We start from the raw sequence: 17,131 nt of genomic DNA, 5'->3' as shown, positions 1-17,131 counted from the left end.
AGAGGCACTGTATCTAGCGTGGTTTACTGTGTGTTACAAGAGGAGCAGAATCATCAATGTGATCAGTAAAACATTTTCTGGTGGGGAAAGGCTCAGCTGAGAGGCCAAACTGCCTGACAAAATTCATGAGGATGAAAGCTGAGAAGTCAGTAGGTGATGCAAACACTCAGACATACTGTACAACGACATAAAGAGTAAATTAGCAGCATAGTGAAGCAAGATGTAATAGATAGTATTTTATTTTAAAAGAGAAATTGAGAAGCACTCAACATATTAAAACATTTTTGCCATCTAGTCAATCAAGCTTACGTGATGCTCTTTAAAATAAATAATTTTAAAGACAAAGTAATACAGACAGAATATGAGATCCAAAACAAACAAAACAATTATTCAGATTCAGAAGAGATTCAACTTAAAAAAAAGTGTCCATAAAATTCCTAAGCTCAACCCGACTCGCCAACAAAAAGTTGTACAAAACATTTAAGTACTTCACAAAATACATAACCTTACAAAATGTTTTTTTTATTTTTTTTTTACTTCTTTAGAATCACTGTAAAATATTGGCTGGTATTATAGCAAGAAACCAGGATTTTTTATGTGGAATAAAAATGACAGAATGGGCTTCTGCATTTTTTACATCAGTATTATTCACATATGTCATGAATGTTTGATCAAATCCTCCACTGCGGGTGTTACTGGCCTGATGGGGCCTCTGACTGGTGTATTGCACATGGCTGCTCCTCTTCAACCTCTCCTCATGACCAGCTTATGTGCTGAGGTGAAGATGCACACTGGTGGCCATGGTAACCAGCAGCACCACACCATTGAGATGCAGTCTGTCCTGAGGCACCCACATGTCATTCTCAGGTGGGAACCAAGGCATAAACCATATTTTAAACAGCCCCCATTCCCCACTGGGCTGACTTAAAAACAATGCACTTCAGTTCACAGACCTCCGTTAAGCTAATTCACTCCAATGTCTTTTTGTCTATGACATATTATCAACAAGTGTTGCTCCCATTTTGCAAATATAAAAAGAATTTGGTTCCATTTAACAGGTCCTCCACTGCAAAAAAGCCCTCAGTATCGGGGGAGAAGATTTCAAGAATCCAGGTTACAGTACAGGTCCACGTTGAATCGCATTGAAACATGCATGTTTTTCTGTTGATGTCTTCGAGCTCATCTCTCCCCTACCGACGTGCCTACCTGCCTACCTACCAACTAAGACCCAGCCCTCATGGCTTTCCCGTCACACTTAAGTACACATGTACCATATCGCCTCTTGACAAGACTGAGTGGATTCGATTCAGTTCTACACATTCAAAGACCGTCATACATTAGCACCTTTGATCAACAACGCACAGGAACCCATCTACTGTATCCATCTTCTCAGGACCGCACAGGAGATCTGCCTGTGACAAATGATTGTTGTTTTTTGTCTAAAGATCATGATCCTCGCATTCTAAGCATTATAGAATGACGAACTGTAGACAGCGAGTGATGGAACAATGACAAGAAGAAACAAACTTAATTCACAGCTGTAATATTGTTCACTGACAATAAGCTTAACAGCAATCTCAAATTCGCTAACCAAGAGCTTTGCATTTGTTAAGGGATCAGTGGGAGCATGTAAACAGAAGGCAGTTGGGTTTGAGAGTGTGATGAGCTCCTTCCAATAGCCTGAGGTTTGCTCTATTCTTTAGACCGCTCATGATCAGATACGATGGTTCAAACCAGAGCCGAACACACAAGGCTTAAGGACGCCTTCCACCTCCAGAACATCGCTCTATCCTTCCTTAATATTTACCTGTGCTGCAGAAAAACAACAAAATACAACTTAAAATAAACTCTAGGCACTGTTGATTTCCAAGGCTTTTTGTTGCAGATAGAGAAGAAAAATGTTAGAAAACAAACACTTAAAAATAAGAATCAGAAAGTGATGGTTTCTGCATACCAAACACTTAGAATTCTCCTCCATTTAAATATAGCGGGGTCCTCCAGTCTAGTCCTCCAACACAACCCAACAGACTAGCAGCTCTAAGTCCTGCAGTGGAGTGGCTGTATGGATTTGGACAGTTAGTCAGTGTCTAAAGGATAAGTGTGGTGAAGTTCTCAAGGTAAATGTCATATCAGTCTCAAGCCTGTCTTTCACCCTCCCTTCCCTTCCCTTCCGATAAACCAAAAACCAGCTCTCCCTCAGGCCATAATTTTCTGGGGGAGCTCTATGGAAGCCTTGAGGAAGATGGAGTTGTCTCTGACATAGTTCCTCTTCTTGATCTCTTCGTGGGAGATGAACTTGGGGTAGCCAAAGCCCAGGGTGCTCTCGTCCAGCGAGTTGCGGGTGCTGCATGGCTTCTGGAAGTTCTTCCAGTTGGGGTCAGGATTGAAGGTCTCTATAATGTGTTGGGGCTTGGACAGCGACGGGTCGCTCTGGTCCATGATGGAGAAAGTCACCTTGTAGGAGAAGGGCCACTCAAGCAGGTTGTCGTACTCTCCTGGCAGTACCCGGATGTAGATGGACAGGTGCGAGCCCTCCCCACTGCCGTTACCATTGAGAAACGCAGACACCTGCAACTTGTAGCCATAGCGATGGGTATAGAAGGGTGGGCTGAAGAACTCATGGTTGTTCCGGAGCTTGGCCTCCTGGAGTTTCCGGGAGTAGTCGCTGAGCTTCCAGATGAGCACTCCATCGTTGCTGACTGACAGCTCCTCCATCTCCCTCCGCAGCTCCAGGATCTCCTGCCGCTGGCGCCCCACCAGGCTGCACATCATGGTCAGGTGGGACTTGGTTGTGTCCTCCAGGTGACGACCGATCGCTAGTTTTGGGCACTGCAAGGAGAGAGGAGAGACTGGTTAGGTAGAGGTCACTGTGTGTAGCAAGGAGGGTGAAACTCTCTATAGTACAAACTCTGTATAGAAATGTGTTGTGTTTAATAATGTGGTACAGTATGCACATCACACTAGATTGTTTTGTCTGTTTGAGTTTCACATTCAAGCCTCCTACGGTAAGTGAATGTTGTCTGTCTGCTGATCAGCTGCTCTTTTGGGAGCCCTGCCATACACATTTGTGTTTGGTGTACTGAGCATCTGCACTCTTGGTTGTACTCTCTCGCCTGATGCCTTCATGGTCAGGGAGAGAGTCATTTATGCATTTGTCAGACCATGTGCATTGCTTTGCACTGAGCTTTCCAAACTCGCTCCCATTTCAAATTGAAGGACAGAAGCTGACAACACAAAGCATGAAGCCTGTTTTCTTTGACTCTGGGAGCTCTCCACATTTTCTCAGATTGACGTCAGTTTCAAAAATAGACTAAAATACGCTGTCAGAGCGGAGGAGAAGTGTGACTCTCATTAAAATAGAGCCTAGAGGCAGGACGGGCAGACAGTGATGTATGTTGGAGACAATCATCGCTTTGGACATAAGTTACTGGGTTTCAACGCCACCGGAGCATGAAGCATAATAATCCAAATATAATTTGGGAAATATGCACAAAAAACAACCCGAGAGTGGAAAAATTATAAAACCTGACGTCAATAAAGCAGTGGGCAGTAATGAAAAATCTAACTATGCTTCTTGCTAGAATCAATGTTCTTCTCTTTGAGGGTCTGAAGTAATAAAAAGCAGCTAGATTGCAGCAGGTCAGCCTTACCCTGTGTTTGCAGCCAGCATCTTTGAAGGGGCAGAGGATGAGGGCACTGCCACAGTTCTCCTTCACGTGATTGGCCAAGTCCTCCCGGGCAATGTTGGGGGTCCCACACTGGTTTGGGCATGCAACTGGAAAACGAGGGCAGTGGTACTGATGGTTCTGTAGGGCAGAAAAAAAAGATACATTTATTATTTCATTTATTACATTATGTACTTTACACAGCAGATTCACTGTGAGTGATTAAAAAATGTTGTGTATCATATTGAACAAATGGCTGTCTATTAAAATGTATGAATGGGATAAACAAGTTGATTATGGAGCTGATGTCTGCATCATAAAGCATGTGCTCTGCGAGGGAGACATGATGAATAAACTGTGGGTATGAGAGAAGAGGAGAGTGGGAGTGGCTGGCCGGCTGCTGGGCCTGAGGACAGGATGTGTGCAGAGACAGGTGCTGCCGGAGGTGGGCGCAGCCAGCACAAACAGCAGCAAGCACACACTGCGGGCTGGCACAGAGAAGTGAGCACCATGAAAGCCAGTGCTCATGCAGCCATGGGCCCAGTGCCATCCTGCTCTACAGAAACTGAGAACCCTCCTTCATCCACGACAGACTGCACTGTTCTTTCATCACACACAGTCAAACAGGGGAAGGACTCATAACAACCCTCCAGAATAAACCTTCAAAACACTTCATTTTCACAGGTCTGAGTTTGGGCACTAATTTAGGTCTAGCCTTCCAATACAAATACTACATTGATGGGAAAGAAAATGTACCCATTAATCACGTGATGACAAATGTGATTGTAAAACAAGACACGCAGGAGAATGTAGGGAAGGAAGAAGTCCTAGAGCTTGTTCGGTCAGAGGAGGTGTGTTGGTGTTGTTGACTAACCTGGATGGTGTCGAAGACAAACTCCTTGCCACAGTACTTGCAGGGCTGCGTGCGTTTCGGACACTCAGCCAGACTGTGCTGGGACAGGAGCCGACGCATCATCCGCGCGCCACACTTATTCTCACAGTACACACTCTCCTGGGGACAAATACCCTGGTGGTTCTGGGAGAAAAGACAGGACACACAAACAGGTCACAACACAGCAGTGACATCACAACCCTCAAAACTACCAGCAAAACTACCAAGCTTTCAGTGCAGTTCATCATAATTGTGACTTGTTTCAAGAAGCTAGGTGTATGTCACACGTCCCTACTTCACAGGAGAGGCATTTTTATGTATTTTGAAACATTTTATGAAAATGTGTTTTATTGGCAGAAATGCCTTCTGGAACATGTGAACTTTCATGTGCCTTAATAACAAACTTGTATGCCATCTGTAAATACGAATAAAATGGTTAAATTGTGAGCCTAGTTGGTTTAGCCACAGAAAAAGTCATGAACCTTCCTGCTAGCCATGATTAGCTGAGATAATGGATGGGCTGGACATGCCGAGAGATTAGTTTGTATTGGTCTGCCATGTAGCTGCTTCTGTCTATAACATGAGCTGCTCAGTATGTGTAGATAATCCTTGCTACTGTGGATTTTTTTTAAGATATCATGGAGAACTGCAAAAGTGTTGCTACTGCTCTCAACATTGTTTCCCTGAATTTAACAGGAGCTATCGACAAAGATCAGTGGGAAGAAGTTGTGATGGACTACTATCTGGAGGACGATCATGCCATGCTGACTCTCTCTGACGATGAGGAAATCCCTGATTTAGGTAAAAATATTTTTCATTAAACCAGACATTACAGAGTCTTCTGATGACAGTGATGGAGAAGAAACAGTGATCAACAGTGTTGTTGTCATGGAAGAAATTGACTGAGTTTTGAAATCAGTGGAATTCCCGATGGAAGCAGATTACTGTATGATTGCAAGCTAGCTAACATTGAACCTAGTTGGTTAGCTTTAGCTACCTGCAGATTCATACATGGTGGCTAGCTATGAGTGGGGCTAAGGCTTAAAAAAAAAAGAAAAAAAAGAAATGCATGAAATGAAAATGAAATGTATGTATTTACTACTGTAAGTCGCTCTGGATAAGAGCGTCTGCTAAATGACTAACATGTAAAACAAAATGTAAATGTGAGAGGGTGTGAACGATGCTGAATGGGTGTAGACAAAGAAGAGCTCTCCAGTAGGTGTACCAAAACATTCAAGGGCCATTTTCTAAAAAAGTGGTGTTACAAGTTTATCAACTTTCAAAGCAGAATTACTTTCCCATTGTTCCTCAACTGCAGTGTATGATATACCATTTATTAGTTTGCAGTCTCTACTTTTATACAATGTAAAAAAATCTAATTTCAAATTTTGCTACATAAGACCGAATCACAATTGGTCAGATAAAAAAAAGTAATTGGTATGCATCAATTTTATGATCCCATTGCCACTGAAAATGAACAAATAATTATTCTATAAAAAGCTTGAGCCATGGTGGAAAGGCCACATTGGGCCTGTATAAAACAGAAAGGCCACATTGGGCCTGTATAAAACAGAAAGGCCACATTGGGCCTGTATAAAACAGAAAGGCCACATTGGGCCTGTATAAAACAGAAAGGCCACATTGGGCCTTTCTGTAAGAGGGTCAGCCTGTAAACAGTAACAGAGGTGTTAGTTAGAGGGAGAGAGGCTAACTTTAACCCTGAGTCACTACTTCTCCTGGACTGAGAGAAAAACACACAGTATGAAATGTGCACAGTTTTACCTCTCTCCCCTCACGCCAACACACATTCTTTCTGAATACACTGCCACCTTCGAAAGCGAGCGTAATTTACATACTGGGCATTCTGGTGTAGACACTAAAAAGATTGTTATTCACTCAGTGAAAAATGTGGCCTTAACCAGGTTGTTTACTTGTAAGTGCTACCCTGTAAAAATATTTAAAAAAAAAAAAAAGTAGGTCTCTGCTTATTGTTGTTGTTTACCTCATAGGCCTCCCCGGTGAACTCGCTGCCGCAGAACTCGCACTTGACCTTGCGCTTGGGGCAGTCGTGCTGCAGGTGGTCGGGCAGGTCACGGCGTGTCAGCTTGATGGAGCAGCGGTTGGGGCAGGGGATCACATTGAAGGCGCAGGTGGAGAAGTGGCCCTGAGGGAGACGGAGGGAGGGGGGGAGAGAGGAATGTGTCAGCAGCCAGACACGCTCTCTCAGCCTGCATTTAGCATTTAGCCAGGCTTCAGCTAGCAGATAACACAACACGACACACTGGAGGCAGGAGACACAGGGCTCTGGTCACAAAGGAGGTGGCTTAGACAGGATGAGCAAGGGAGAGGATGAGATACTGTAGAGAGATAGAAGGGTAAAACAAACCAAAAAAAGGTAAGAAAGCCAGGCAGGCAGCTACTGACCTGGAGCTGCATCATCTGTCCGGTCCAGCGACAGCCCTCCTCACTGTGGATGCAGCGGATGGGCAGAGCCAGGATCTGCTGCTCTAGCTCTGGGTCAGGGTAGATCTGTAGCCATGACACAACCATGAGGACGTGATCAGCACTGGCTCACACTCTTTCTGTAGCATGTTAATGTACAAGTACAAGGTTGATGTACAAGTACACCCCCTGGACAGGAAGCTAGTCTGCTGCAGGGCCCCAATACATCTCCTTAATGCTGATTGCAAAGCAGAGGCATCGGGTCACACTGGGTTAACTGCAGTATAAACCCTGGATGGTGTGGTTATGCTATGGGGACAGAGTGGGGGAATAGTGGCCGCACCGATGGCAACACCCAAACTAATATAGTGTGTGACCGAGTAAGACAAAGGGTGTTTCCAGCAGTCTAGTAATGATTATCATGTTGATGCCTAACTAAGTGTATTACTAATACAATGAAGCCTTGACAAAGAGGGTCTGAGTGACCAGCAGCCAAACAGCAGAAGAGGAAGTTCAAAGTACTAGTCATGGACATGTGACATGAATGACGAAGGAATCAGTCCCACAGGAATATTAGGAATAACAATGAAACCTCTGTGAACACAAGAGTATATACTGCAATGTTTATGGAATTATAGTTCATGAAATGTTGAAAACATCAGAGAGAATTAGAGTGAGGGAGAGAGAACACCCCATAGTCACTGATCAAGAAGGATGAGGTCCTTCTCTATCCAATCAAGCCAAATCCGCTCCCTACAGGACAGTATCGCCTGGATTTACAGATTTAGGCCACACACAACCCATGTGAGGCCACACACACAACCCATGTGAGGCAGCACTGCATGCATCTCCGTTCCTATGGTGCCCAGGCTGCCTTTGTCACATGAGGAGAAAAGGAACTTCCTCAAAATGTCAAAGCTGTCCCTAAAAACAAATAACAGCTCAACTGTAGTCACACGCGTCATACAAGTGGCGGTCTCTTTCTCTATAGGCTATGAATCAAAACATAGAGATACTTTGGTTTTACCATAGCCTAAATATTATTTATACATAAATAAGTACACTGTAAATGTTTATGGTCTTGGTACCCTATTAGAACTGTAAAAGTCAGAATTGTAAAAGGTAAATGTGCAGTGGAATTAAAAAGGGTCCAGTGAATAATACATTAGAACCAAAAGCAGATCTGAGGTAAAACTTTTCACTCTCCTGACTTGGCAGCCTTTATTTGTCCAGTAACTTACACAAACTGTTATGTCATCGCAAATAAAAGCTGTGTGCTACAGTAGTTTAACTAGTGAGGATGAATTATATATTACATTAACCATGCTGTAATGAACACTGCCTTCAAATACCCAAAATATATAGCAGAGAAGAGTCTTGCCATCTGAAAAGAGCACAGTACTATGGTGTGTGTGTTGGTGTGTGTGTTGGTGTGTGAGCAGCCTGTGATGTGTGTGTTGTGTTTCAGGTTGGGTACTATGACAGCAACAAATAAAGAATAGGCTATCTGTGCAAATGGACCAATAAAGCAACTATTGTGCTACAGAACAGCACTGTCTCTTACAATCTACTGCAGCATGTACCGCAGCATAATAATGCATGATGAGTGATTGAAGCAGATAACCGCAATACTATTTCCTACTGGAAATCACATGCGCTGAGCCAAGATGACAAAGAAACCAAATCCTCTAAAGTAAACCTTAACGTTCCCTCATTGTTCCTGCCTGGGAGTCTGCGGGGGACTGCAATAAAGACCTTTTAATAACACAGGCCCTGGCGGATCAGGGAACTAAAGCTCTTTGGAGTGCTAACTTTGACTTTGTCTGTCTGCGTTTTGGAAGAGTCAGTCAGCTGCAGTCTCACAGCAGAACCCACCCCTTTATATTACTGACATTCTGCTTCCTCTCTGACAACAGGGACATATTTGAATGACATGTTGCACTGCCTGGGTGAAATTAGAGCATTATTAGAATTGAGTTGTGTTCAGGGGAGGGCAAGGACAGGGACATAGCGTAATGAGCTGTACCCAGGGAGCTGGACTGTGTCCCAAATGACACCCTATTCCCTATATACTGCACTAGTTTTGATCAGGGCTCACAGGGTTCTGGTCAACAGAAGTGCACTATATAGGGAGTAGGGTGCCAATTGGGATGCATCCCTAGTCACCAGCAGGGGGTAATTTACAGGTGACTGGAAGGCTATGAAGGCATCAGTAAATAACAGTGTCTGACAGATGTACAATGAGCACGTCCTCACTGTGGGGACCCGTGTACTGCTTCTTTGTCGTGACTACAGTCTCCTTAAGAGCTTCGCTAGCAGTCGCAGCTCAGCACCCACTGACCTCACACTCACCACCTCATTGGATTACTGCCTCTGAACTCCTAACCCACTTTAGCATGCTAATGTTCTAGTATAGAGCATGATGGGCCTACTGTATGGGCAATTCTTTCATTCATGGCAAAACTAGCCAGTGAGACTGTACAGTAACTGAGATGATGAATTAGTGACCAATGGTGTTTTTATTGCTTTGTTAAGTGTTAAGCTTGGGGTCTCCCATGCACAGAGCAGAATTAAGTCCTTATCCTTTCGCTGCACACTGTGGCACAATGGAGAAATCAAGTTTGTAAGAGAGTGATTCTTTTATTATGAATAGAGACTGCCACCATCTTTTCCCCCTAGTACAATCTGATTAAGAAGCCAAAAGTTGAATTAAAGAGATTTAGATGTGGTATTCTTTCAGTGGAACCCGGATGAAGAGGTTTAGGAGAGCTACAGTTTTAGTGATTTGAAGGTTTTTGCCTCCCTTTTCTAACAGATCAACCCAATACCCCGCTTTTCTCCAGCAATGCAATACTTAAAACATTTAAACACAACCTTTGACTTTGGCTGCTAGGCTGCAGAGTGTTTTTACCACTCTCCAGCCGCTCTCCGGCTGAGTAATCATGTCTGCTCATTTGTTTTTCATGGGTACTGTATTAAACTCTAAAACTTCCATGTCCACAGTAGTGTGCGAAGGTTTTGTGCATTGAGAAACGGACCGCCATCAAACCTGACATTCCAAGGGGAATGAGTAGCCTGTGGTCCTTCATTAGCACAATTAGTGGGCCTATACTAGGATGGCTAGCTAGCTGCCTGAGCCCTCTGTCTGTCTGTTCGTCTAAGGGTCTGGGGCAAGGGACATGGTGACTCACGTGTCCATGCGGTGTCTCAAATGGGACCCTATTCCCTATATAGTCCACTACTTTTGGTCTAAATAGTGCACTATATAGGGAATATAGTACCATTTGGGTCACAGCCCTTCCGATTCACATTTAAAATAAGGCCTCATCTCAGCCTGACTAGGACATTCATAATCAGTGTGTTGTATGGGTAGCCCAGAGACATCAGAAAGTGAGGGTGAATTATGTTGATTGGGACATGGTTGTAGGCTTAACTATGGTTGTAGGCTAAAGTATTGCTTAACTGGCACACAGATCATATTCAAACTTGAATACGCATGTGAGAAAGTGGGTAAGAGGGTTTTAACCGTACCTTGGCATAGTCCAGGGGCAGCTGGTCCTCTGGGCACTTGAAGACCCCCTCACTGTAAGACACAAGGAGGAAAAGACACGTTAGTTGCCTTCAAAAGCATCACCACCCCCATCTCTGCTCTCACACACCCATCTTAACCACACTGCACTGTACAATAAAGCCAGATGAGTTTCTGAGCCACTAGCTTTTATGTAGTTGCCCTTTCATCTTCCCTCCCTCTAGGGATTTATTTCCACAAATTCACAGTTTTATTACTGGAGAGGAAAAGAGAACACATTAGAACCTGAACTATCTATCCATAATACATTAAGGGCTTCTCTCGCTCGCTCGCCCCCGCCCCTCTCTTTCTCTCTCTCATGTCAAAGGTGTTCATTTGTACCCCTCTTTTTGAAGGCAGGGGGATGACAAACTGAGTGTGTGTGAAGCGGCTGAAGAGGGCGGTAAGCCTGGTCTTTGTACCCTCCCTCAGGAAATATTGATTGCTGGTTTGCCAGTGAGGCTGGTGGCATGTCTGGGCGACTAGTTGCTGCCTCTCTTTGTTCCTCCCTTCCTCCAACAGCAATAAAACCCAAAATAAGATCTGAGATCTCTGGGTTTATCACACAGGCAGCGCCACAAAAAAACTCATTCCCTGCCCTGATTTAGAGGCCTTTTACCAAGGGGCCAGATGAGATGGGTGGCGGTGGCCCTCAGGTAACAACGCAGCACGTCCCCAGTCCTGATGTCACCATGAAATATTCACTCTGGTAAATAACGGAGATGACGTCACTGCAGTATTATAGGCAGTCAGGCAGGCAGTGGGCTTACTGTGTGCTGAGCCCATAGATCTACTGTACAGCAAAGCCAGTCAATCAGTGACACAAAGAGCAACTTTAAAAAGGCTATCAGTGGCTGATCCCCTGAGATGCATTAGGGCTCAAACATACCAATAGCGTTTGCCTGCCGAGAGTACTCGCAAACTGACTGCAAACTGATTTTACATGTAGAATCGCGTGACAATGTCGCCAGTCAGATGTCAACAGCGCGCTGAACGATCGGTAGACGAACGGGAAATCCACATTCGGTGCGATGTGTGCACCCTTTAAAGAGATGTGTCGGTAGTGTAGTGGTGGGCTGCTTGGCTGCAGGCCCCCTGCTGAGCCATAGGGGTGGCTGGGTCAGGGATCAGGGGGATCTAGAGGGTCAGTCAGTCAGTGACATGAGGACGTACATCCCTTTCCTCGTGGCCCAGTGCACATACATGAGATCGCAATGTCATTATCATAGGCCGCAGCCAGACAGGCATCTTGTTGCAACAATGGCCACATTGATAGAGGTACTGTAACACGAATGGTGAAATGCTCCTTTGCTTTGCATACATTTTCATTGCCCACGGGTGTGAGAGAGACAAAATAACCTCAGTGTTTTGGGTTAAAGCAACAAGGCCCTGAAGCTCCATCTGTCCTACTACCATAGGACAGAGGTAAACAACAGAAAGACATCTTTTAATGAACAAACTTCTCCTGACCTCTCCATTCTCTAAAGTACATTAATAGATTAATGGGAAAACAAACAGCCCGAAGGGGGCAGGGAGGGTAGTGGTCCTACAATGGGTTCTTCCAAATTGCACCCTATTCCCTATGTAGTGCACTACTTTTGCACTATTTAGGGAATAGGTTGCCATTTGGGATGCATACAATGTGCCTATTGACCAGGGCCCTTGTTACCCTGTAGTCTAGTTGGCCTCAATGTCACCTGACAGAGCCTGAGGCCCCTGGGAGTGGACCAGAGACCCAGGGCCATGTGATGTTGGGACACATGATCAATGATCACCCTGCACTTTGCCCTGGCTGGAATGCCTGGCCTGTCTCCCCAGCTGCTGTGGAATCAGCTGCACACAGAACAACAGACCAGAGGGATGACGGGGAGATAGAGGTGAGGGAGGTGTGTTTAATGCATTTTGAGGCAGCAGTAATTCCAGTCCATTAGGGTCACTTTGTCAGCAGGGAGCTGGAAAGCAATTAATAAACAACAATGCGGCTTTAAAAAAACCCATTATTGATTACCAGGGGAGAGAGCCCAGTCAGCAGAACATCTCCTATGTACTGTGAAATCATTTACTCATCTCCGTCATTCGAGCCTCATCTATTTGATGTTGATGATGCGTTTTAGAGCCACAGGGCCGGACTGCATGACGCAGAGCTGTGGGATACATCCCAAACAACACCTTACATACTGCACCATTTTTTTACCAGGGCCCACAAAAGTAGTGCACTGTATAGGGAATAGGCGGCCATTTGGGACGTGGGGCTGTGTAGTGACTCTTTCCCCATATAGAGGAAGGAAATAGGAACAGAGAGAAAGGTGCTCCTTGCTGGACTAGACAGGGGAGATGTAAGCAGTGCAGGGTTTACAGCTAGAGGAGCTACCCGACCGGCTCCTCTGCTCTACCTGACACAGAGGCAGACAGGCGAAAAGAGCATCGTCACAGCTAAAGGAGCTACCCGACCGGCTCCTCTGCTCTACCTGACACAGAGGTAGACAGGCGAAAAGAGCATCGTCACAGCTAAAGGAGCTACCCGACCGGCTCCTCTGCACTACCTGACACAGAGGCAGACAGGCGAAAAGAGCATCGTCACAGGCTGTCAGGATGATTCCCTCCCTGCTTCGCAGAGAAAGTCCTGCAGCCACGCATTCATCTGCTTGGCCCGCTGTTCATAATGCTACCCGACTCTCCAGCCAGCTTGTTTGTGAATGCACATTAGCAGAGAGAGGTGGGGGCATTGGAATAATAATAGCTTCTATACAAGTCTTCCCCTTCTCTTGACAAACCATTTCTATGACTACTTGAAGGCCTCCTTACAGTGGAGTAAGATTGCACTAATTACCGTTCAATGCCCTTGACTACTTCAATGCCCACTTCCAATCACTCAGCACTGTGCGGCTGTGAGAGGATAAACAATATTGTGACACTGAAAAAAGGGAAAAGTCCTTTGCATACATACAGTACAGCCTGGTCACCCGCAGGGTCCTTGCACCCTGTCCACTTGACTCACAAACCAACAACACTACTGATAGCAACAGCTTCACTGCAACTAGGACACAGTTTCATGGGAGAGAAATATGTGCCTACTAGGATACACAGGGCAGAGATAACAGTGCCTGACTTGTACAAGTCAATGATTATACGGGGTGAGAGGCTGATAAACAACAAACTAACCAATCACTTATGTTGGGAAAGCACTGCAGACAGAACAGCTCAGTAACCACATACATGGAACTCTATTCCACATCAAGTAACTCATGCAAGCAGTAAATTTAGAATTAAAAAAATAGATACAAATACACCTTATGGAGCAGCGGGAACTGTGAAGCAGCACAAACATAGGCACAGACACATGCATACACACACACACACGTGATATAATACACCACTTTACACACTTGTACACATGGATTTAGTGTTGCAGATATGTGGTAGTGGAGTAGGAGCCTGAGGGCACACACTTAGTGTTGTAATGCTTTTAGAATTGTATAACTGCCTTCATTTTGCTGGAACCCATGTAGATTGGGGATCCATAATAAATACAAATAGCGTGCTTAATATAATCAGCACATTAAAATGTCAATGGGTTCCCATCCTTTCCCTGTCTCTCATACTGTGAGAGTAGCCTAGGCTCCACAGCTGTTGTGCTGCAGCACAGGGAGGCCAACATCAGATCCAGCAGGCCCCTGGACCAAAACAGCAGAAGGCCAGGTGAGTATGCCCCACAGCTAATTACATGTTCAAAATCCCCCCACTTATCTGGATAGACAACAGCCTTCTCCCCAGCTCTAATTAGGGGCATTTCCCAATTTCCCTCCATGAGTGAAAGTCCCCCCCCAGCATCACCCTAGTATTTCCCTGGAACATCCCCCATCCCCCACTCTCCAGACACTAATTGCACCCCCTCTCTTGCCCTCAAAACCTCTTGTAGGCCCTGAGAGCAGATTAAACAGCAATCCATTGAGCCCAGTGATAGTGATGAGGACTGAAGGTCACCCTCCATATGCCTCCTGATAGGCAGATGGCCACTGAGAAGAACAAGACAAAGCCCCCAGGTTTGGTTGGCCTGCAGAAGACTGCAAAACGGCCTGTCAGGGACAGTGCAGTACAGCCATCACACACAGAGAAAGAGGAGATGGCTCCTGATGGCTGCTACCTCACCGACTAAGGCCTAAGAATGACCCTGAAGCCTGATCTCTTGACTACCAGGGAGACCCCTGACCCTATGTTTACAATAATAGAGGGCATGGCTGTGGAGAGCTAAACAAACGCCTCTCAGAGGAGTTTCTGAGAGTTCTGGAAAGCAGGACGTCTACAACACATTAACGTCCAAAAGAGAGTTTTACTATTACCGTGAGAGGTTGTATGCATCCCAAATGGTACATTATTAACTAAATCGTGCACTACTTTTGACCAGGACCCATAGGTCATTTGGGACTCAGCAGAGGTCTTTTCAAACTCGGAGATCTCATCAAGAAAATTGACTGGGTCGTCTGGCTAGTAACTGTATCAGGCCTGGCTTGCTGGTCTTCTCTGGAAGCTTACTCTGAGGTTTTATGTTCATCTTCATGCCAAATCTTTTCAAGTAAAGAAGTGGATTAACTATGCTTCACAAACAAGATCTTAAATGCCATCAGTTCCCTTTATTCAGGCTTCCTGGCTTTCAGTCTCCCAGCTGATCCCAATTCCATGCTTCTGCTGCCAGAATGTTGGGAGAAAACAGGAATCTTGTTTCATCTCAGCAGGAGTTCCCTTAATCTCCCAAATCCAACAGTTTTTTTGTATGTGTATATGAATGTATGTGTATATGAATGTGTGTGTATATGAATGTGTATATGAATGTGTGTGTGTATTTGTATATGAATGTGTATGTGTGTGTTACAACTCACATCAAATTATCAGCCTGCAGTTTCCAACAGTAATGAGACTGTCATTATAACTGCCCTTTACAAGCCTGTTGACAGACTAGCCTCCTGTCCAGGAGGTGTACTTGTACATCAAGCTGCCTCACGCTACAGAAACACAACCCTAAAGGCCATTCTGTCTCGGACAATATAATATATACACAATAAACCTATCCTATGCAATGCTGAAGGGGAGAAGATTTTAACACTTGCCAGTTAAATGAAATGACCGGTCGTCAACTACGTTCTGTTGTTTTTACGATGCCCAGTAGTAGCATTTAGAGATAATTAAAGGACTCTCATGTAAAGATAAAGAGCCTCCAACACATTTGACTAAATATCTTCTTATTTATAGAAGAGGCAAATGAGATTAGAGAAGTGATCCAAAGTACAGTCCATATCCACATGAGTGAAGAGGTTTGTAGGACAGTGGAGGGAGAGATGGAGGGAGAGTCATTAGGCAGTGACCGGGTGAAGGAATGCCCCCTAGCCAAAGAACAGTCAGAATGTGCTTCCCAAATGGCACCCTATTCCCTATAGTGCACTATTTTTGGCTAGCTATTCCCTATAGTGCACTATTTGTGGCTAGAGGCCTATAAACCCTGTTCAAAATAAGTGCACGATATAGGGCATAGGGTGCCATTTGTTTTGACACAATCAGAGGGATCTCCTGGATGAGGAAGGAGGTGGAGGACATGGGGTGAAGCAGGTGTTTCTGTCTATGGAACCCGATATGATGGGAGGGTAATGTTCCCTGCTCCCGCTAAATGCTGACTCAGTTTACAGCCTGGACAAAGGCAGGGGCAGCATCCCAAATGGCTGCCTATTCCCTACATAGCACACTACTTTTGACCTGGACCCATATGAGAACACAGGGAGGCTCACCTCAGCCTTCTTCTTTGTCCCTGGGAGGAGAAAGAACTACCTACACTTTCTCTATGCATGAATGACATCACCGGTTAACTCCTCGCTACCTGACTGGTTCAGAGAATTCTGGAGTTTAGTTTACTGTAGCATGACGACTTGTGTGAAATTTCACACTTCTGAAAATGAATCAGAGATGATTTAAACAGAGTTCAAGAGGATTATGTCGTGCAGAAACCCATGACCTTTGATAGGCCAATCATATCCTTAGGGTTTTTGGGATAAATCCAAACAAACAGTGGCTACAGTACTTCATGTGCAGCAAGGAAGCATGTTTGAATCAACATGCTGTGAAGTTTATTTTGGTTTCATTTAGTTGAGTACATACATCTTGTTATGTTTTGACTTTTTTTAATCAGGGTTTGATTGACTGATGCACAGAGGACATGCTTGTACAGCAAATTTACATTTACATTTTAGTCATTTAGCAGACGCTCTTATCCAGAGCGACTTACAGTAGTGAATACATACATTTCATTTCATGCATTTTTAAAATGTTTTTACATTTTTATTAGTATTATTTTTTTGTAATTTGCTTGTTTTTTTGTAATGTAATTTGTAAAATCATATCTGACTCACATCATTGGTATTTGCAATGTCCATGTCCAGTCAGTGACAGCTTAATGTGAACTGACCATGTCTGACTATCTGAAGGTCATGGACGTCAACAAGAGTTGATTCAGCCTTATAGGTATTAGGCCTAGTTCCTCAAGATCCAGTTTGGATCCACACACTACATTTTCTGTAT

General features: G+C 44.6%; 1 protein-coding gene across 1 annotated transcript in view; it reads right to left on the bottom strand.

Annotated features, from left to right (window-relative positions):
* Positions 1 to 221: 221 nt before the first annotated feature.
* The window catches only part of LOC115163415 (TNF receptor-associated factor 4), a 40,967-nt gene continuing 24,057 nt past the window's right edge, over positions 222 to 17,131 (bottom strand). The window contains exons 2-7 of the mRNA XM_029715253.1: positions 10,531 to 10,582; positions 6,982 to 7,086; positions 6,560 to 6,721; positions 4,540 to 4,701; positions 3,651 to 3,806; positions 222 to 2,829 (exon numbers count right to left, since the gene is read on the bottom strand). Coding sequence (XP_029571113.1) covers positions 2,197 to 2,829; positions 3,651 to 3,806; positions 4,540 to 4,701; positions 6,560 to 6,721; positions 6,982 to 7,086; positions 10,531 to 10,582 — 1,270 coding nt within the window. The 3' untranslated portion in view covers positions 222 to 2,196. The remainder of the gene's footprint in view (positions 2,830 to 3,650; positions 3,807 to 4,539; positions 4,702 to 6,559; positions 6,722 to 6,981; positions 7,087 to 10,530; positions 10,583 to 17,131) is intronic.

This window comes from Salmo trutta, chromosome 26 (assembly GCF_901001165.1).
Source record: "Salmo trutta chromosome 26, fSalTru1.1, whole genome shotgun sequence".
In the NCBI taxonomy this organism is placed as follows: Eukaryota; Metazoa; Chordata; class Actinopteri; order Salmoniformes; family Salmonidae; genus Salmo; species Salmo trutta.
Note: the sequence above shows the minus strand (reverse complement) of the source record. Positions and strands in the feature narration are given on the sequence as shown.